The following is a 22,388-nucleotide window of genomic DNA, read 5'->3' on the forward strand; positions in this document are numbered from 1 at the left end:
TAGCATTTCAAAAGCTGCCGATTGGTTATATTGCATTTTCATTTTACTTTTCTTGATGCAATGTACTCAGTCACTTTATTGTCCCTTCCAGGTATCTCGAAAATCAACATGAATGGATTAAAGTAGATTTAATACAGATGTTCATGAAGTAACACAATTTTATATCGCTATATTTTGCCCTCTTTTGTTGTTGTTTTTTTTAGACAAGTTGAACTGTCCCCACCCGATGTTGCACCACCATTTTGCGGTGGGCGTTAAGTAGTTAAGTAACTCAGTGCTTTGGCTCTGGTTAAAACCAAGAGTGCAACACAATTAACCTTTTTAAAGTCAATGAAATAATTTAAATTGCTAGATCAACTTAAACGTTTCCAATCACGGGACGGGTACTTTTGATTGCCTTTCCCATCAACGGGGATGGCTGCATTTGCTAGTCATGTAATAATCTCATCCCCACTCCACTCAATTGGTCTCCAAGGGGAACAGGAATCACAAAAATGATACCCAATCAACAAAATAATGATTTTCTGAATTTTAAGGGCAATGCAAGAACCATGCCAGACAAAAGTAGTCCAAAATTGTTTTGAAGAACTCCAGGTATATTTTAACATATCTACAGCAAGGGTCAAGTTTACAGTAAAAACAAAATACAATCACAATAACTTTTCTGGTAGCGGTCACATAAATGTGTCGAATTCCGGTACATTTGAGCTTCTTCCAGATCTTCAGCAATGCTCTTGCGCATTTCCTGCACTCTAGACCTTTGCAACTCCGCTTCCACCACTTGGAAAGGTTGCTCTGTGCCCTGGACCAGAATACCCCCGGCCTCTATGAGAACGCAGTCGCCCTTCACTCGATGTAATCCCTCTTCCCCTTTGTGGCCCATCCATCCCTCCACCTCTGGTTTCCTTGGCTCTTCCTTTTCGAATATGACCCCGAAACGGTCCCTTCCATTTTGACTTTTTCTCAACCGATCCAGTCGTCATGCCAGTCTTTCCTTGTTCTTCTGACTCAGGCCATCTGCCAAGAAATGGGCCAGGTAGCTGATAACCAGGTAATGATGGGTCCAAGGGATCCTGCAGGAGAGAAAAGGTGTTATCCTAGAGTACCAGAAAACATTTGAACTGGTCTCAGATGTTGATTAATATACAGGGTGTCTCAATAAAAGGTGTACAAACGTTAATATTCCAGAGAATTTTTTTTTAAAGTAGCAGAGAGGGGGTGATGTCGAGTGTTACTAATACCTAACAGATGGCGTTATCATGTGATGGAATAAATACACATTATCAATCAGCTTTTACCCACAAGGTAGTGCAGAACGACAAAAATAGTAGTTTGATATATAAAATCTGCATACATTTTATTGAGACACCCGATTTTACAATGACTTGCAACAGTGCAGGGGTCCCATACTTTGAAGTCAGCGTTGCACCTACCTTCGAGAGCAACACAGAAATTGTTGGAATCTGTCGAGTGACTGTAAGATTGTCCAAGCCAGATTCCGGTACCAGTGGCTTCCAGCACTCCTCGACAACGTGGTAAGCGAGGCGGGCTATCTGATGCAGGGATGGCTCTCTCCGACGCACAATCTCCACACAAGTCACAGTTTTCGCTGGTGCAGATTTGCCCCTTCCCACAAACGCAACCTGCGTAGAAGAATCACTTGATGTGCAACTGTTCAGGGGGCCACCAAAATGAAGGTTAAAAAATTCAGGGGTCAATGGAAGCTGAAAAAAACAACAAAAAAAATAACAACAAAAAAAAACAGGGATTCAACATGATGTGCAACTGTGCAAGATGTGATGATTCAAAATTTGTCTTCACATTAAAAACAATATCAGTTTGTCTTCAAATTTTCAAACAAACATTTAAAAAATGCTGTGGAAAATCTTACGCTACATTTACAGACACAGAGTGTCGTGTCCACATGTTTCCCCACTGACAGTGCAGTGCCAGTGCTGTCACCTCAATCTTCCATGAACTAAGATTTTGTGGACAAAATAAGTCATCACATTTATGCCGGAGCATCATTACATTTATTAACAATCTAACAAACGATATACATGCCAGAATTTTGTTTTAACACAATGGATACTTCAAAGTGTAATGGCCCACGAATCAAATCGCAAGTTGCCTCCATATGCAAATGTCTGGTGCAGGCATATTGCATCAAGTTAACAAGGTTTCACATTGGAGACGATCTAGGATGGTGGTGAACAGCTGTCTTGAAAACCTTGAGGGATGAATGAGATTGAAGAGGATGTGAAAGTTGGTTTCACAGATGGGGGAAAAATGGAGTTGAGCAGTGATACTGGATTTAGGTAGTTCCACTGGAAGGGGGTGGACCATGCGAGCCCTGCAGAAACCTGAGGAGGAGGGTAGGGGAAGAGGGAGGGGACAGAGCATGGGCAGAACAGAGGGTGCAAGACCAGAAAAGAGGCAGTAGAAGACAGAGAGACCACAGACATGTCAGCTATGGCGAAGCGATAGGCTCGTAGACTGAGCTTCATTACTGGAGATTTCAATAATATTAAAAGGCCTTGGTTTCCACGGCATTAGGTCAAGCAAGATGTGATGCAGGGGAGCCAGCCCAGAGGGGAGAGCAGTACTACATCAAGCTGCGGATGAAAGCCTTGTAGTAGGTGGATATGAGTTCGGGCATGCCAAGGGAGGACTTTGCACATTGTAGGATGCCCAATCAGCAGCTGGCCTTGTAGGCCAGCTCAAACTCAAACAAAAGTTGAGCTCAAACTCAACTTTGAAATGTGTTTGCCCAAGAATTATCATGGCTGATAATGAGACCCTAGAGTTTGAATGACTGAACCTCCTCAAGAGAATTGTTCAGAAAGTAGATGGGAGGGTTTGCTTAACAGTCCTTTCAGAGAGAGTGTGAGATTGTGAGTGTGAGATTGTGAGTGTGAGATTGTGAGTGTGAGATTGTGAGTGTGAGATTTCTCATGATTGAAACACATATTCCAAGTGTTTGAGCAGCTTGTGATTTTGCCAAGGTCTGAAGAGAGGGAAGAGGTTGCCGCCTGCCTGTCTAAAGGATGAGGGATCCTTCAGGTAGACAGAGGATGTAGTATTCAGCAAATAGATAAAGGGGATTTTCCAGATAGTCAGAGAGATCACTGATGAAAATCAGGAATATGAGTGGGCCCAGAATACTGCCTTGGAACACTCCAGCTTTGACAGTAAGAGGAGATGAAAGGATGCTGTTGAGAGCCACACGTTAGCTCCAAGAGTAGAAATAGTGAGTAAGCCATGTGTGGAGTCAACCTTGGACGCCAAGGGCAGAGTGTTTGTCGAGAAAGGCAGGATTCCAAACTGTATAGACAGCTCGAGACATTTCTGGAGACACGGCCCTAATCACGTCTGACATCGAGGGCCTCCATCCATTGTTAGGAGAGTAAGAGCAGCATGCCCAAGGTAGATTGATGATCTGAGATAAGGCCATTGTAGAAAAGGAAGCACTTGTTCTTTGTAGTCTGGAGGTTGACAATCTGTTATTCTCGATAATCAAAGTGTTCTGGCACCATTAAGGCAGGCCCCAGCAGGTTTTTGGAAACAAGAAAGCAAAAGAGAAATTTCCAAAAACACTAAAATACGACATACAAAAGCATTTCATTCACACGTTCTAATACAGAGATGTGAGGCAGTGCAATTTGAGAAGTGTGGGGATATGAATATGAATGAATGATTGTTTTAAGGCCATTTTCCCCGCTAGAGTGGGGGTTAGCCTTGCGGGCCCCATGACAATCATGGTTCCCTGTTTGAGGCAATGTTTATTTTATGGCTGGATGCCCTTCCTGACGCCAACCCTGAGTCGCCTCTTACGATGCGCAGGGATACGGTGTACCTATTCTAAATCGGGGTACACACAGGGATCATTCATCCCAGCAAGCTGGTACTCAATTTGCCGACCTCGGAAGGATGACAGGCTGAGTCGACCCCCCCCCCCCCCCCCCCCTGGCGTTAATTCAGCGATCGACCGGGATTCGAACCCAGGATCCTAGGATCCCAAGCCAGCACCCTAACCGTTAAGCCAACACCAGGATAAAAGGGGATAGATTTGGATTTTTATAGGATGCTGATACAAATTATTTAATGTGTGTAATATTATTTTGGAAGGGGAGGCGATTTTGTATTTTCGCTCAGAAGCTTATCATGCAGTACGGTAGTACTCCCTATGTAGGAATGGGACAGGAATAAAATGGCCGCCCCATCAATTATGGACAAAATGATATGCCGAAAGTCATTCAAGCCTTTGAAAGCCATACCGTTTATTCTGGAATGTTTTCATGAACAAAAATGAAAATGATTCCTGAATACATCGCTAGTACCAAATTACCAAATTGCCCATCAGCCAAATTGTTCACAAAGGCGGTCCAGCATAGCACAATAATGGCTGAAACAATTACAATGATTCCAACCGTAGGAAGCGACATTGTCTCTTGGGTATTGTACCCATACCACAATAATTATTTTGATTGCATTAAAAAAATACAACCACAATACAGCACAACCTATTGAACGCCATTTACGCATGTGCAGAGAGAGATTCTCCCATAAAACGCACTCTTTCCTGTAAAACTCACTGTCTGCCGTGAAGTCTCTGTCGTGGGTTGGATCGCCTCATGGATACGGCAAAATGTGCAATTTACGAGCGAAAAGGGCCCAAAATAAATGGAAATTGTTGAAAACAAAGGAAAGGAACTCTGTTTCTTGTCCAAAGTGTTAAGCCAGAAGGTTAAAGGAGGTGTCTTTGTCTTTGTTAAGCCAGAAGGTGTCTTTGTCCAAAGTGTAATGCTGACTCAGAGTGAAAGGCAAATTCCTGTGTTCCTAAAAGCACTAATCCTGACAGGACAAAGACAGCAGCTCACATTAATTATGCTACAAATGCAAGAGCTAAAAGTCGAGTGGTGTAAAAAGTACGATGCAAAACATGGAGGAAATACGAGCTTTCAGGAAAGGCAGTTACCTGTTAGCAGAGCACAAGCCTGCTGTAAAAGAACTGCATGTGAAGGACATATGGCATCATCATCTGTATTTTAGACAGTACAAGAGTTCAACTATTAGAAGCTTTTAAGAGACAGTACAAGTCTGCATCAAGTCTCAGATCATGATCAAAACTGTCTGTAGATGGAATATCGGCTAATAGATTGCTCAACAAAGCTTTGCAACTGCGCAAAGAGCACGATGGTGCTTTGCTCAATACCGCAAGAAGAGTCAAAGCCTCGATATTGAAGGACCAGATGATTTTGTGGAAAGATGGCATACTGCTTTCTCTGAGCATTCCTATTATGACTGAGCCTTATCGGCCTGCAGAGAGATCCTCTGCCATTCCCATTGATGCAAATGGTGGATGTGTAGTTGCTAATGGAATTGGCAAGTCAGAAATGGAAGGTAACAAGTGAAAAGGGAAACAGCAGCCTGTGTAATGGAACTCTTGTAGTTAATGTAAAGTAGTCACTGAAGCAGAAGCCATCATTAACCTCAAGCAGGCATTTCAGGAAACCATGCAACAGCTGAGAACTGCCTCAGATGCACGTGGTGATGGGTCTCATAATTAACACTACACCAGAGTTAGTAGCAGAGACCCTGGCAGTAATGTTAGAGAGTTGCTAGGTCACTCCGTGGTTTGTTTCAATGATGGGGGATGGTGTAATCAACTTCGTGTACCGAGAGCAGCATCTACCTATTGCGGTGTGTTGAGAACATACTTGGATCATGTATACACTATGTTTTATACACTATGTATACACTATGCAATTAGGAGCCACTTGGGTGTTCCAAGTACAGACAAATCTCTATGTGGTGGTGAGTTACATTCTCTAATGGTAATCACCAAGGTACAGGATCTTGAAACCTTGTTAACAAATAATCTTGACTCCTGCAATAAGCAGTGTGCTGATGTTGTAGGTACTGACTGTCCTTAGGAATGTAGAATCAGTTATTGATTATGGATGCACAGGTAATAAGTGACTTAAAAAAGGGAATGAATGATGATCGTGTTGTAGATGTAAATACCTGCATCAGAGTCTAAGAAAAGTGAACCTTTGAGAACCTTGGTTCAAACGTTTTGCCCGCTTTAAAAGCCTGTATATTAGAGGACAACCCACATGCGAACGAGCAAGTGCTCTACAGGTGCAACTACTAAAAGCCACTCATCAAGAAAGATAGATTGCCACCATGTTGTGTCCTCAACAGATTGTAAACACTTCCAATTCCGGATGAATAGGCAAAATTGGATTGTTTGAGTCGGTAACTCATTCACCGTATCAAATGCTATCAAAGAGTAGTCGGCCTTCGTACATGATACTGCAAAAGTACCTTTGTATAGTTCGCTTAAAACATGCAAGGGTAACATGTTCTTTCTACCTCTACCATTTAATAACATTCTTGAGACTCTGGATCAGGTAAAGCATCTTAGCAATTCTTTACCCGAGCCAGATTTGTACATTGGAGTAAATAATGGTGAGCCAACAAAGGGTCAAGTTGTATGGTATAGCCTAGTCAATGTGGACCTTGTCAAGGCTGCCACAAAAACACTAAAATAAATCAATTCGATTTACAAGAGGAGTGTGTTGACAAGGCTAATAAGTTCATCTGGCTGACAACATTGTTGTGGTTTTGCAATAAAGAACGAACCCCCTCTAGTTAATTACACGACAACAATTGGGCTAGCGGCTAGGGTGCCAGCTTAGGATCCTAGGATCCTGGGTTCGAATCCCGGTCGATCGCTGAATTAACACCAGGGGGGTTGACTCAGCCTGTCATCCTTCCGAGGTCGGCTAATTGAGTACCAGTTCACTGGTAATTCCCTGCTTGTCGTAAAAGGCGACAAAAAGGGTTGGCGGCAGGAAGGGCACCCGGCCGTAAAACATTGCTTCAAAAAGGGGACCGAAAAACAACAACAACCACAGTCCCCGAAAAAGGCCAACCCCCGCTTGCGGGGAAAAAATGGCCTCTAAAGGTGTTTATTTATTTATTTATGTAGCCTGCAGTAGTCAGTTATTTCTTATTAAATGTAAAGATTAGCTCCCTTCCCATTGTGTAATAATTAAAGCAGATATACGTCGAGTTTAGGCAGGATTCAAACCTTCGTATGGTTGAAGAACAAAGACGTGGTGATGTGCAGGTCGGCGTGGCTAAAATTACAGTCCACGTGATCAACGACGGCTGTGGTAGGCGTGGCTAAAGGAACCGCCCACGTCACCAACGAGCAGCCAATGAGAGGCCGTGGACACGTAAACAACCAATCAGGTCTGGACTCTTCCCCAGCAAAACTTCCCTTCCCTTCCCCTCGTCCTTCATCTGTCCTTTTTGTAAAGAAAACGTGTACATTTCGTTTCCTTTCAAACCTGTTTGAGTATGTCTTTTCCTCCATTGGCCCAGCATAGTCCGAACCGAGTTGACTTTAATCAGGCCCATAAATCACGCAGCATAACCGTGTTTCACACCAGCGCAATAAAACCGCTCGGTGCACTCGATTGGAATAAGGTGTGAAATCGCGGGGGGCTCAATCCCCGGTTTTGTCAGCCACGTGCTTCGAAGGTATTCGGAATCCCGGTCGATAACCCTTCAGCCCGTGGTTGGGAGATTGGCGATTGAAGTTGCTTCGCGAGCCGCCGGGCGCGAGCTTCGTCGTGGCCGTGGGCCCTGTCGACTCTGTGTCTAAGGGGAACCGGAGACTTCACTCCTCCCCCCCACCCCCTCCTCCCCTAGTACGTCGACAGAACCGGGATCCGCAACAAAATTGGTGTCAGGAGTGTAGGATTCGGCCCTGGGATACGTTCCACATACCTCAAAATTATGAGCGGGGGCGTTGGTTGAAACCGCGACGCAGGCGCGGTTCGACATGGATTTGATCATGACGCAATTCAGTGCATACATGGAGGTGCAGATGGATAAAATGAGTGAAAAAAATCAAGCGGGGAAATGAACAAAATGGGTGATCGGGGCTCTTATGGGTCTTCGACTGAAGGTGGCACAGGAATGTGGAAATGTATTGGTTCATGGTTTAGCATTTGCAGTTTCCGCATTGTCTGTCTGCATTTGGGCTCCCACCCATGCATAATGCATATCACGTGTACCTCACTAGTGCTATATATGGCTCAGAGGACCTATAACACGTAAAGTACTATTAGTCCGGCAGATATGTGAAGAATTGTGGTAGAATTGTGCCTTTGATGATACAAGCATGAAACTTGGCACACAGTTAGGGCATACCCTTACAGTGAAATTTGGATGTAGGGGCATTCCAGATTTCTCCTTGGCCCAAAATGGCGGCCATTTTACAAAATGGCGGCTAAGAAGGACATATTTACCTATTATTTCAGACTTGTCATTTGTGCTGCTATTGAAACACAATGTAATGAGCATATTATAAATTGTCATGTACATGCTATGCAATACCTTCATACTGGGTTCAAAATTGGAATCTACGGTGGCCTATAAGGGGCAGAACAAATGGTTTACCATTGCAATAGACAGGACTGGTCTAGCGGTTTAATTATTTAACTTTGCATGACTATCCGATTTCTCCTGGGTGTAATTTTGGTTCAATACCTTTATATGAACAACTTTGATGTAGCTTTATGAACTTTCCTATCATAGACTAGGTGACTATAAGGAACAATGCAAGGCTAGTGAAAAGTTACGAAAGCGAATTACTATATTTATGATAATAATGTATGTATTTCTTTTTCAGATGATAACTCGACTGCACTGCACCTTCGCTCATTGACTGTAGTAGCTACCTAGATTTGGTTCCCAATTTGTATATTGATTGGATGGTGGTGGTGGATAATGCTTAATTGACAATGGCCAACAAAAATTTCAAGCTATTAGACCCCCAAAGCCCTAGTACATCTGGAACAAACATGCCTTATCTGACAGATTGGGAGAAGTGTGTGTTATGTCAGGAGGTCACCGATGAGGCCCTTGCCTGTCCAGCTGATTCCAAGCGAACCACAGGGTCCGGATACCAAACTCTTGCAGATTATCTCCTCACCTTCAGCCAGATGGGCTGCCTGCCAAAATCTCTAGAACTGTCCCGCCTGGACGATGGTGAAGGTATCCAGTCAACCTTCCAGAGCCACAAGGCTAAGTGGCATGATTCATGCAGACTGAAATACAACAAAACTGAACTGCATCGGGCACAAAAAAGAGAAACGTCTAGTGAAGAAACCGCAAGTGTCTCAAGAAAGTACACCCGTCACAGAGTACATGTAGACCACACACAGCCACAGCCTGAAAAGTGTTTCTTTTGTGACAAACCAGCGGGTACTAATTCTCTGCGAAAAGCTTCCACCTTCGACCTCGATAAACATGTCAGGACAGCTGCCCTGAAACTAGGAGATCAGGCACTTCTTGCTAAACTGAGTGCAGGTGACCTTATAGCACAAGATGCACAGTACCACGTGAAGTGTCTGGTGTCACTTTATAACAAAGCAAGGGCCACAAGCACAACACTGAATGAACAAGATGATATCAATCACGGTATAGCACTTGGAGAGCTAGTACAGGTAACTGATTATTGTGTTTGAACTGTGGACAGTTATATGTGTACCTAAATAACCAAGACTTGTTAACTTGTGTGGACTTGTTTGTTCTTAATTGTGTTCATTATCTTGCATTTTGACAGGTGGCTGGAGCAGATGGAGAAGACAGTGCTATCTGACACACCACTTAAGGGAGACGAGACAGTATCATGGGCTGGATACCATGCCAGCAAGCAGTCTATTCCAGAAGAACCAGAGTGTAGTGTGGCCTTAACTTCATTGCTGCCTCTCTTCTATGACCAGGCAAAATCTGTGGCAATGATTCGTCACTCCATGGATGTCATCAAGAAAGCAATCGATATTCTGAATCCAGGTCAGATCCCTGTAATCACACTTGATCAGCCACTGTACACACTTGCCAAACAGATCCAATGGAGATGGCCAGAAACACACGGAGAAGATCACTTCGTCATGGTCTTTGGTGGACTCCATATTGAGATGGCAGCATGGAAAACCCTCGGTGACCTTCTGGATAGCAGTGGGTGGACAGGCGTTCTGATGCTTGCAGGGGTTGCTACAAGTGGTACTGCTGATTCCTTCCTGAAAGTGACCCATGTAACACGCACACGACGAGCACACCAAGTCACAGCCAGTACTCTCTATCTTCTCCTGAAGGAAGCCTACAGCCAGTACACCAGTGGACTAGATGAGGGACAGGATACGATACCACTAGATGACTGGTGCGGTGAACAAGCCAATGCAAGTCCACAGTTTCAGTTCTGGTTCCTAATTATGCAGCTAGAACTGGCAGTCCTGATCTATGTGAGATCCGTCCGTGAAGGAAACTTCCAACTGTACACTGATGCTCTGACCAAGCTTGTACCATGGTTCTTCGCCTTGGGACATACAAACTATGCCAGGTGGATCCCAGTTCACTTGCGCGACATGGTGACACTTGCAACAAAGCATCTAACTGTATACGCACAGTTTCTGGCAGGAAACTTCACCATGAAGAAGACTACACGTGCATTCTCTGCCATAGCCTTAGACCAGGCACACGAGCAAAATAATGCATTGGTGAAAGGTGATGGAGGGGCTGTAGGTCTTACGGAGAATGCTGCAGCTTTGCGCCGATGGATGGTGTCTGGTCCAGAGATGGCCAAACTGATCTATAAGTTCGAGGCCACAACAGAAAAAAGAATTAGGAAAACTGAACTAAAACACCATGAACAGACAAAGCACACGCAGGTAGCCTTTGCTCGAGATGTGAGAGCACTCACCCGTGTCATAGGAGAGATGGGGAACCCATTCTGTGACGACAGCAAAGATCTCTTGGTGCTAGACAGCAGAGACCTGGCAGACCCAGCAGTCATCAACACCCTTTACCAGATCGAGAAGCTGGGAAAAGAACAGTATGACACATATGTGAACGAGAGGCTTGTACATCAGACAAAGCCTATCACTGACCCAATAAAAAGAAACAATCTCCCTCTCTTCAGCCGACCCCCAGTCAGAGAGAAGTCAAGAACAGAGTTGAAGGTGGTATCTCTGAAGAATGACTGCGTTCTGTTCTCCAGGCTGTTTATTGCATCCCAGACACGGAATGGAGATCTTGATGAATTCTTTGCACATGAAAACCAAGCTTGTCCCCCTGCATTGTCACAAATGGGCAAAATCCGGCTTGGAACCAAGTCTGATCTGGTTGGGTGCTTAGAAGATCTGATCACCTCACGGGAAAATGATGATGTAAGCCCCCCTGTTGAAGTCATGATCCTGGATGGAGCAGCCATCGTGAACATGCTGGCACCTCGTAATGCGAAGACCTTCTCTGAGTATGCATCACTAGTATTCTTGCCATACATCACATCTCAGATACAAAATAAGAGCAGGGTTGATATTATCTGGGATGAATATTTCCCAGACAGTTTGAAAGCCGACACCAGGAAGACGAGGGGTAAAGGCACCAGGAGACGAGTTGAGCCATCTAGTTCCATCCCTCGAAACTGGCAGGCCTTCCTTCGCATAGACGAGAACAAGGTGGAGTTGTTTGACTTTCTAGCAACGAGGATAGCAAACATTGAGACTGACAAGCAAATCGTCACCACAAACCACAAAGAAGTTTTTTGTACACAGCCACGAGATGTTACTGGTCTTTCCCCGTGTAGTCACGAGGAGGCAGATACAAGGATACTACTCCATGTCCAAGATGCAGTCAGACAGGGCTATACCAAGGTGTCAATCCGCACAGTGGACACAGATGTTTTGATCCTTGCAGTGGCAGCAACTGGATATCTTGACATCGATGAACTCTGGGTTGCTTTTGGCACAGGGAAGAATTTCAGGCACTTGGCAGCTCACAAGATGGCTGTGGCACTGGGACCAAACAAGTGCCGAGGGTTGCCATTCTTCCACGCCTTCACTGGGTGTGACACCGTGTCCTGCTTCGGCGGAAGGGGGAAGAAAACAGCATGGGAAACATGGAAAGCCTATGATGAGGTCACCTCAGCTTTCTGCGCACTGGCTGCCACACCAACCATTTCAACTGCAAATGACAACATGGATCCACTGGAGCGTTTTGTTGTTCTGCTCTACGATCGAACAAGCAGCCAGGAACATGTTAACGATGCCCGCAAGCATCTCTTCACCCAGACTGGTAGATCAATAGAGGCTATCCCACCAACGCAAGAAGCCCTCAGACAACACATCAAGAGAGCTGCCTACCAAGCCGGCTTTTGTTGGGGCCAGATGATGATTTGCGCACCTGAGCTCCCATCGCCAAGTGAATGGGGTTGGAAACAGAGTAATAACGGCTGGGGGATATATTGGACAACCCTCACAGAGGCAACTGAGGCATGCCGACAATTGATTAGATGTGGATGCAAGAAGGGTTGCAGGAAACAGTGCAAGTGTGTTAAGGCCGCACTCCAGTGCTCAGCTCTGTGTCACTGTGCAGGGGAGTGCACACGATAGTATACAGGAGGAATAACACACCTGTTACATATACACAAACATGTGGAAGACTGTTTTGTAGACTGTTTTATAGTGAAAGTCACTTCCACAGCGTTAATGTGGCATTTTCACTTCATTTCCATTGTGTTTCTGGAGTTTGCTCAAAATAGCTCAAAAAGTAATTATTTTTGTAAAGAATAAGGACCAAATAAATGTCATGTGAGTTTGTTGACATTTAATTATGATCTTACAACCTGTTTACGTGAAAAAAACATCATAGGTGTGCTTGAGCAATAAGTAAATCTAGTTTTATAGACATCGGTACTGTGTATCTTATTATCCGTAAACGGCCATTTTTAAAATGGCCGCCATTTTGTCCCTAGGAAAATATTTGAATGCCCCTATATCCAAAAATCTTCCTAGTAGTATGCTCTATCAGTGTTCAAAATTTCATGCTTGTATCACCAAAAGCACAATTTTTTCACATATCTGCTGGGCTATATGGAGCAGTTCCGATTTCGTATCGAGGAAACACGTGCTACGGTGCCAGTCGAAGACTAGTGGTTTTGGGCGCATATTCCGTATGCACTTTTCCCCAAATTCCAAAATCAAATGACTTTTAATGACATGAGAGTAAATTATAATGACTTTTAAGGGCCTTAAAACCAGAGGTTCAAATATAATAACTTTTAATGACTTTTAATGATGCACGGGAACCGTGTATTCAACAGGCAGTGGACAAAAAAATGGAAACACCAATGCAAATCCCTTAATAGGGCATTGGGCCACCATGTGCAGCCAGTATGACCTGCATGAGCTGTGGCATAGTGTCCACCAGAATCTGGAATTCTGCAAGAGGGACGTGGCACCATTCTCCTACAAGAGACAATAAACTCAACTGTATGATGGAGGTGGAAAACGCTGTCTCAGGCATAATTACAGAATATCCCATAAATGCTTGTTTTGGGTTCAGATCTGGTGACTGAACAGACCATGACATATGGATAACATCAGTGTCATGCTCATAAAACTATTGGGCAACCACACGTGCTCTGTGGATGGGGGCATTGGGGAGGGGGATCTCCTCTTGCAGCCATAATTAGAGGCATGTACAGCAGTTTTATACACGACCCTAAGCATGCTGGGATGTTATTTCCTTCTCCCTCCACCTGTGTGGAAGCCATTGCTTGGTGTCCCTCATTTACCCAGGTGTTTGCATTTTTTTGGCCACTACCTGTACAATCAATTAAATACTTTCTCATCAAGATTGCTTCTTCAAGTTGCAAATGATTAGCATAGTTGAATTTAAAAAAAAAACGTTGTTGATAATTGAGTAATGAGCAATCCTTGATTACTCTGCAAGACATGTGGCATTGTGACCGCACAATATTCTGCAGCACCTCTGACACGTTCATGCAAATTAGGCGAGATATTACACTCACCTTCGCACGTGGTCCTTCCTCGGCAAGTCGGGCAAACACTGGCGTGAGCAGGTTTCTGATTTTACTTCCATCATTTACACGGATCACCATAAGATCTTCTGGAACCACATCTTCAAACGGACGTGGTGTTGGCTGATCTATCACCTCGTGTCGTTCATAATTCTCCATTCTGCGCATGCTGTGAAATCATGGTTTTTTTTGGGGGAAGATGAAAAGAGTGGCAGAACATTTAATGGATTCATCCTAATGGTAAAAATAAAAAATATTACTTGCACAAGTCAGAACACTACCATTACAAATCATTCTTCGTTATGCTTGGAATAACCATAACCGTGCGCCAAACAGTCCCAAACATTGCGCACGAACCAGTACAGATATGGCACAATCAAACACAAGCACAGACAAAATACAGTACACAAGGAATGTTGACACACGAGGCCAATTGGCTTATCATTCATGCGTGCATTCTCTTTTAAACTGTAAAATAGTGTGTGGGAAGATGAACAGTAGGGAAGCCACAGGGACATAACCGTGTATGTTCCGTGCATGTGCACGCACTACATCCAAAGTTGCTTTTATTCTTTTCAGGTGTGGGTGGATCGGGGTGAGGGGAGAGGTGATGGGGTTGCGGGGAGAGGAACTGACAAACACCGACAGCACGTTCACCTTTTGACGAGACCCTCTCACGGACATCACACTCACTACAACAACAACAACAACATGCATTTTAAGGCCATGTTCCCTGCTAGAGCGGGGGTTAGCCTTGCGGTCCCCATGACAATCTTCTCCATTTTGCCCTATTTTCTGCATCTCTCCTTGTTAACCCCCTTGCCCGCATTTCTTCTTCCACCATCTTTAGCCAAGTCTTTCTCGGTCTTCCCCGTCCTCTACTTCCTTCTACATTAACTTCCATCACTCTTCTCAACCAGTCACTTTCATCCTTCCTCAATACATGACCAAACCATCTCAACCTGTTCCTCTTCACAGCATCAATCACAGGCAATATTCCCATCATCTTTCGCAATTCATCATTTGTCTTCCTCTCTCTCAACGATACTCCGCACATCCATCGAACCATTCGCATTTCCACCCTTTCCAGCCTTCGTTGCTGCTCTACGTTCATTACCCATGTCTCGCTCCCATAAATCATAACACTTCTCACACATGCAGCATACACCTTTCCCTTCAGCTTCAGCGACACTCTCCTCCTCATCAGCACGCCACTCAGTTCCCGAAACTTCTTCCATGCACATCTCACTCGAGCAACCGTTGCCGAGTCTGATCCACCTTCTCCATTCAGCATGTCTCCGAGGTAGCAAAATGTTTTCACACCTTCCAGCTTCACGCCGTCTCCAAGATCCAACTCAACATTTCCTCCATCTGCAGCTCCCTCTGTGCACACCTTACATTTGAATGTAGCTGCCACACTGGTTAATGACCCTCTCAGACCACTACATTTTTGATGAACCCACTCAGCACACATTGTACATTGAATGGAGTTCACTCCGACACCCTTCCTACACACAGCACACGGCCACTTCCCAGTTCTTTGCACCTCACCACATGCTTTACCACTTGCCATCACCTTTGTCTTTCCGATATTCACCTTCAGACCTTTTGTCTCCATACATTCCTTCCACTTGTTCATCTTTTCCTTCAGTCCATCCATACTTTCCGCAATCAACACCAGATCATCTGCATACAACTCCCACGGTAAACCCTCCTTTACGGTCTGAGCCAGCACCTCCATCACAGCTACAAATAGTAGTGGACTTAGTACCGACCCCTGATGCACTCCCACCTTCACCTCAAACTCACCACTGTTCCCGTCCTTCGTCCTTACAGCTGTGCGTGCTCTTTTGTACATTGCCATCACTACTCTGATCAACCATTCCTCCACTCCTAACTTCCTCAATGCCCATGTCAATACTTTGTGTGGAACCCTATCGAATGCTTTCTCCAGATCAACAAACCCAAAAAACAACTTCTTCCTCTTATCCATGTACTTCTCCTGCAACTGCCTCACAATGAAAAGCGCATCTGTCGTTCCTCTTCCTGGCATAAATCCAAACTGCATTTCGTCGATCTTCACTTTCTTCCTTATCCTCCTCTCCAACACCCTTTCCAATACCTTCATTCCATGCTCCAATAACTTTATCGCTCGGTACGAGCCACACTCCAGAGGGTCACCTTTCCCCTTGTATAGAGGGACAAGGGTACTCAGTTCCCAATCCACTGGAATGCGGCCTTCTTTCACCACCACACATGTCCACACAGCCACACATCACACTCACTACACATGTATACAATTACATATCCATACCTGGACTACATACCAGTCCTGTCAATGTCCATGTACCTCTCTGCCCCCATTGTTTCTAGGTACCTATCCGATTCCAGTTTAAATCTTATCCACTGTTTCTGCTTCCTCTACCTTTCCAGGGAGATCATTCCATCCATACAACTACTCTCTAAGAGAATGACCTCTACCTTACTACCGTCCGAACTAAATGCTCCACTTATTACCTCCACCACCAAAGGTGGATGGAGGTTATGTTTTCACCCGTCTGTTTGTTTGTGAACAAAATATCTCAAAGAATTGTGGACGGATTCGGACGAAATTTGGCAGAGATGTAGCTTATGTCACAAGGACGAAATGATTAGATTTTGGTGAAGATCCGGAGTCGGATCCGGCTACTAGAATTTTAAAAGTGATTTTTCACCATTGAGAAATGGGGCCAAAAACGATACATAGCAGGATATCTCAAAAAGTTGTGGACGGATTTGGACGAAACTCGGTGGACCGGTTGGGTGTCTGGCAAGGACGATTCCATTCGATTTTGGTGAAGATCTGAATATGGAATCGGATATGAGAATTATTACATTTTTTAAGTGGCCAACCAGGCGGCGGAACCTCTCTACCGAGTGCTGTTCTAGTTTACACTGAAACTGTAGGCCCTGGTGTGGTCACGTGGCCCTTCTGTTGAAAAACTTCTTTTTTTTATCAATGGACTTAATTATCTTATTCACGTGGTGAGTGAATTGATCACACAAGTTTGTGACAACAAAGTCACATGTACTTAATTATCATATGAATCTTTATCAGATCTCCACGTAATCGGCTCCTTTCTAATTTATAAAGTGTTGTCTCCTTCAGCTGCTCTGCATAGCTTTGTCTAGCTGGGCCTGGAATTAACCTCGTCTCTCGACCAATGTCCTTCCTCAGATGTGGTGACCAAAACTACAGAATACTCAAGGTGAAGCCTCGCTAACTTACCATACAGTGATAACACTACCTCTTTCGATATATTATTTATCCCCCTACCAATACAATCTAAAGCCACATTAGCCTTACCAATAGCTGCTTGGCATTGTGATGTCTGCTCACCCCCCCCCCCCCCCCAAATCTCCATGTGCATCTATTACGTACCACACCCAAATCCTTCTCCTGTGTCACACGCTCTAAGATTGTCCCTCAAATCATGTAATCCGTATTTTCATTATTCCTACCCATCCCCAGCACCTTACATTAAATTGCATTTGCCAATCTTTTAAAGTACCGAAACTCTCCAGAATCTCATTCTCTTTCTCCCTCCCTATTTTGTAACATAACTTTCCTCCAAGCTTGGTGTCATCTGCAAATTTGGAAATCAAACTGTTAACCCGACTGTATAAATGATTAATGCAATTTATAAATAATAACGGTGCGAGTACTGATCGACTTGGTACCCTGCACTTTACAAGCTTCCAGGCAGACATGCTCCCACACACAAATATGGTTGTGGTAAGGGGCAATTCAAATCAGGACAAGAACAGTAAAATACAGGCACAGGTACATTGCAATCAGGTAAGGCAGAGATACAGGTACAGTTAAATCACACACATGTAATGAATGAATGAATGAATGAATGAATGAATATGAATGATCGTTTTAAGGCCATTTTCCCCGCTAGAGCGGGGGTTAGCCTTGCGGGCCCCATGACAATCATGGTTCCCTGTTTGAGGCAATGTTTTTATGGCCGGATGCCCTTCCTGACGCCTGTAAATCATGTAAACTGTAAACTAAACATGTAAACCTGTAAATCATATAACCTGTAAACCTGTAAATCAACATGTACAGAAACCATATAAATCAAATACAGACATGTACAGTACAATCACACATGTACAGAAACCATATACTCAAATACAGACATGTACAGTACAATCACACACATGTACAGAAACCATATAATCAAATAGACACATGTGCAGTACAATCACACACATGTACAAAAACCATATAATCAAATAGACACAATTACAGTATAATCAGGTAAGGCAGAGATACAGGTACAGTACAAACACAGGCACAGTTGCAGTACAATGAAACAGACATAAATACAGTACAATGAAAATGAAACAAGAACAGGTACAGTATAATCAGGCAAGGCAGAGATACAAGTACAGTACAATCACACACATGTACAGAAACCATATAATCAAATACAGACACATGCACAGTACAATCACACACATGTACATAAACAACAACAACAACAACAACATGCATTTTAAGGCCATTTTCCCTGCAAGGGCGGGGGTTAGCCTTGCGTCCCCATGACAATCTTCTCCATTTTGCCCTATTTTCTGCATCTCTCCTTGTTGACACCCTTGCCCGCATTTCTTCTTCCACCATCTTTAGCCAAGTCTTTCTCGGTCTTCCCCGTCCTCTACTTCCTTCTACATTAATTTCCATCACTCTTCTCAACCAGTCACTTTCATCCTTCCTCAACACATGACCAAACCATCTCAACCTGTTCCTCTTCACAGCATCAATCACAGGCAATATTCCCATCATCTTTCGCAATTCATCATTTGTCTTCCTCTCTCTCAACGATACTCCGCACATCCATCGAACCATTCGCATTTCCACCCTTTCCAGCCTTCGTTGCTGCTCTACGTTCATTACCCATGTCTCGCTCCCATAAATCATAACACTTCTCACACATGCAGCATACACCTTTCCCTTCAGCTTCAGCGACACTCCCCTCCTCATCAGCACGCCACTCAGTTCCCGAAACTTCTTCCATGCACATCTCACTCGAGCAACCGTTGCCGAGTCTGATCCACCTTCTCCATTCAGCATGTCTCCGAGGTAGCAAAATGTTTTCACACCTTCCAGCTTCACGCTGTCTCCACGATCCAACTCAACATTTCCTCCATCTGCAGCTCCCTCTGTGCACACCTTACATTTGAATGTAGCTGCCACACTGGTAAATGACCCTCTCAGACCTCTACATTTTTGATGAACCCACTCAGCGCACATTGTACATTGAATGGAGTTCACTCCGACACCTTCCTGCACACAGCACACGGCCACTTCCCAGTTCTTTCCACCTCACCACATGCTTTACCACTTGCCATCACCTTCGTCTTTCCGATATTCACCTTCAGACCTTTTGTCTCCATACATTCCTTCCACTTGTTCATCTTTTCCTTCAGTCCATCCATACTTTCCGCAATCAACACCAGATCATCTGCATACAACAACTCCCACGGTAAACTCTCCTTTACGTTCTGAGCCAGCACCTCCATCACAGCTACAAATAGTAGTTGACTTAGTACCGACCCCTGATGCACTCCCACCTTCACCTCAAACTCACCACTGTTCCCGTCCTTTGTCCTTACAGCTGTGCGCGCTCTTTTGTACATTGCCATCACTACTCTGATCAACCATTCCTCCACTCCTAACTTCCTCAATGCCCATGTCAATACTTTGCGTGGAACCCTATCGAATGCTTTCTCCAGATCAACAAACCCAAAAAACAACTTCTTCCTCTTCTCCATGTACTTCTCCTGCAACTGCCTCACAATGAAAAGCGCGTCTGTCGTTCCTCTTCCTGGCATAAATCCAAACTGCATTTCGTCGATCTTAACTTTCTTCCTTATCCTCCTCTCCAACACCCTTTCCAATACCTTCATTCCACATGTACATAAACCATATAAACAAATACAGGCACAAGTACAGCCCAATCACACACATGTACAGGAACCATATAATCAAATACAGACACATGTACAGCACAATCACACACATGCACAGAAACCATATAATCAAATAGACACATACAGTACAATCACACATGTACATAAACCATATACTCAAATGCAGACATGTACAGTACAATCACACACATGCACAGAAACCATATAATCAAATAGATACAGGTACAGTACAATCAAACACAGGCACAGTTGCAGTACAATGAAACATACATAAATACAGTACAATGATAATGAAACGCAGGCACAGGTACAGTGTCATCAGGCAAGGAAGAGACACAGGTACAGTAACCATATAATCAAATAGACACGTACAGTATAATAAGGCAAGGCAGAGATACAGGTACAGTACAATCACACATGTGCAGAAACCATATAATCAAATACAGACGCATGTACAGTACAATCACACACATGTACAGAAACCATATAATCAAATGCAGACACATGTACAGTACAATCACATGTACATAAACCATCTACTCAAATACAGACATGTACAGTACAATCACACACATGTACAGAAACCACATAATCAAATACAAGCACAAGTACAGTACAATCACACACATGTACATTGCACATAAACCATATAATCAAATACAGGCACAAGTATAGTACAATCACACACATGTACAGAAACCATATATCAAATACACACAGGTACAGTACAAACAGACACATTTGCAGAACAATGAAAACGACATAAATACAGTACAATGATAATGAAACACAGGCACAGGTACAGTATAATCAGGCAAGGCAGAGATACACGTACAGTACAATCACACACATGTACAGAAACCATATATAAACAAATACAGACACAGGTACAGTATAATCAGGCAAGGCAGAGATACAGGTACAGTAATCACACACATGTACAAAAACATATAATCAAATATAGACAGGTACAGTACAAACAGGCACAGTTGCAGTACAAGGAAACAGACATAAATGCAGTACAATGATAATGAAACACAGGCACAGTTACAGTACAAGCAAATACAGTACAATGATAATGAAACACACGCACAGTTACAGTATATAAGCAAATACAGTACAGGCATAATGAAAGATACCTTAATCACGGAACTCGGTTAACTTCTCAAAGGAGTAAGAAAAGAAGGGTTTTCTTGTCAAACTTAACCAACGTCTAAGTCATCTTTACGAATACGTAACTGTTAACAGTAATAAACAAGGTCCGTGCACAATCACAACCAACCAAAATAATTTAACTTCCAATTAAATTACGCTTTCCACTGTTAAATGACCCTTTCGTCTTCAAATATATTGATGTTTCTAGATCTCAAAATGATAACTATACAGCAGAAACACTATGTACTCATGAAGGAAGCAAACCTCAAAGGAACGTTTACATATTACTGGCGCAAGCGATACCACCACGGCCACTATAATATGTATAATTATATATGCTACCATAACTAGCGCAAGCGTACCAGTACCACCATGACCATGGCCACTATAATAATATGTACAATTATATATGTTACCATAACTAGCGCAAGCGATACCACCACGGCGACTATAACATGTATAATTATATATGTTACCATAACTCGTGCAAACGATACCACCACGGCCATTATAATATGTATAATTATATATGTTACCATAACTAGCGCAAACGATACCACCATGGTCACTATAATATGTACAATTATATATGTTATCATAACCAGCGCAAGCGATACCACCACGGCCACCATAATATGTATAATTATATATGTTACCATAACTCGTGCAAACGATACCACCACGGCCACTATAATATGTATAATTATATATGTTACCATAACTAGCGTAAACAACACCACCACGGCCACTATAATATGTATAATTATATATATTACTAAAGCGCGGCGTTACGCGCGCTGCTTGCGAGCAAGGAGGAAGCGGACAAGTGGTAATTTATAAGCGTCTTTATTTCAGGAGCTCACTGTAAGTTGTAACACTAAGCTGCTCAGGGCTGCGCGCCCCGTGTATATCGTGAGGCCACGCCTCTCTCCCTGGCGTGGCCCATCCCCACTTGGTGTGCGGGGTGATGTCACCACGTCAGTGCTTTCGTGTCCGCCACACGCGCCCCCCCAGAATCCCCGCGCACCTGAAGGGTCAGTTTGCGGGGCAAACGGATGACCCGGCCGAAGCGCCCCCTGGCGACTGGCGGCGTCTGGGATGCAGGGATGCCATCTGGGATGCCTCCGGCTGCAGGACCGGGGGGCGGCGTGGCGGCGGGGCTGGGCGGTGCCGGGGGTCCACCCGCAGGGGGGCGGCCCCGACGCGGGGGTCGGGCCACTGGCGGTGGATGGTCCATGTCGAGGTGGGCCGGCTTGAGGCGGTCTACAGAAACGCGGTCAGGAGTACCGCCGATGTCCAGGGTGAAGTGCTTCGCCCCGGTCTCCAGCACGCGGAAAGGCCCGTCGTACGG

The 22,388-nt window shown here is 44.1% G+C and overlaps 1 protein-coding gene across 10 annotated transcripts; it reads right to left on the reverse strand.

The window, feature by feature from the left end:
• Positions 1-58: 58 nt before the first annotated feature.
• LOC137433966 (ribonuclease P protein subunit p25-like protein) lies at positions 59-21,571 on the reverse strand. Of its 10 annotated transcripts, none has more exons than XM_068126497.2 (4): positions 21,514-21,571; positions 13,895-14,072; positions 1,434-1,643; positions 59-1,073 (listed from the first exon to the last, which is right to left on the reverse strand). In XM_068126497.2, exons 2-4 carry the CDS (start codon positions 14,069-14,071, stop codon positions 753-755), a joined length of 708 nt encoding a protein of 235 aa, XP_067982598.2. In that variant the 5' UTR covers position 14,072; positions 21,514-21,571; the 3' UTR covers positions 59-752. The 10 variants fall into 10 exon arrangements, with proteins under 10 accessions (XP_067982598.2, XP_078642009.1, XP_067982600.2 ...); XM_078785883.1 differs by having other exon boundaries at positions 21,454-21,525; XM_068126499.2 differs by having other exon boundaries at positions 21,400-21,523.
• Between the last annotated feature and the right edge of the window lie 817 nt (positions 21,572-22,388).

Source organism: Myxine glutinosa, chromosome 10, assembly GCF_964187855.1.
Source record: "Myxine glutinosa chromosome 10, kmMyxGlut1.1, whole genome shotgun sequence".
Taxonomy (NCBI): Eukaryota; Metazoa; Chordata; class Myxini; order Myxiniformes; family Myxinidae; genus Myxine; species Myxine glutinosa.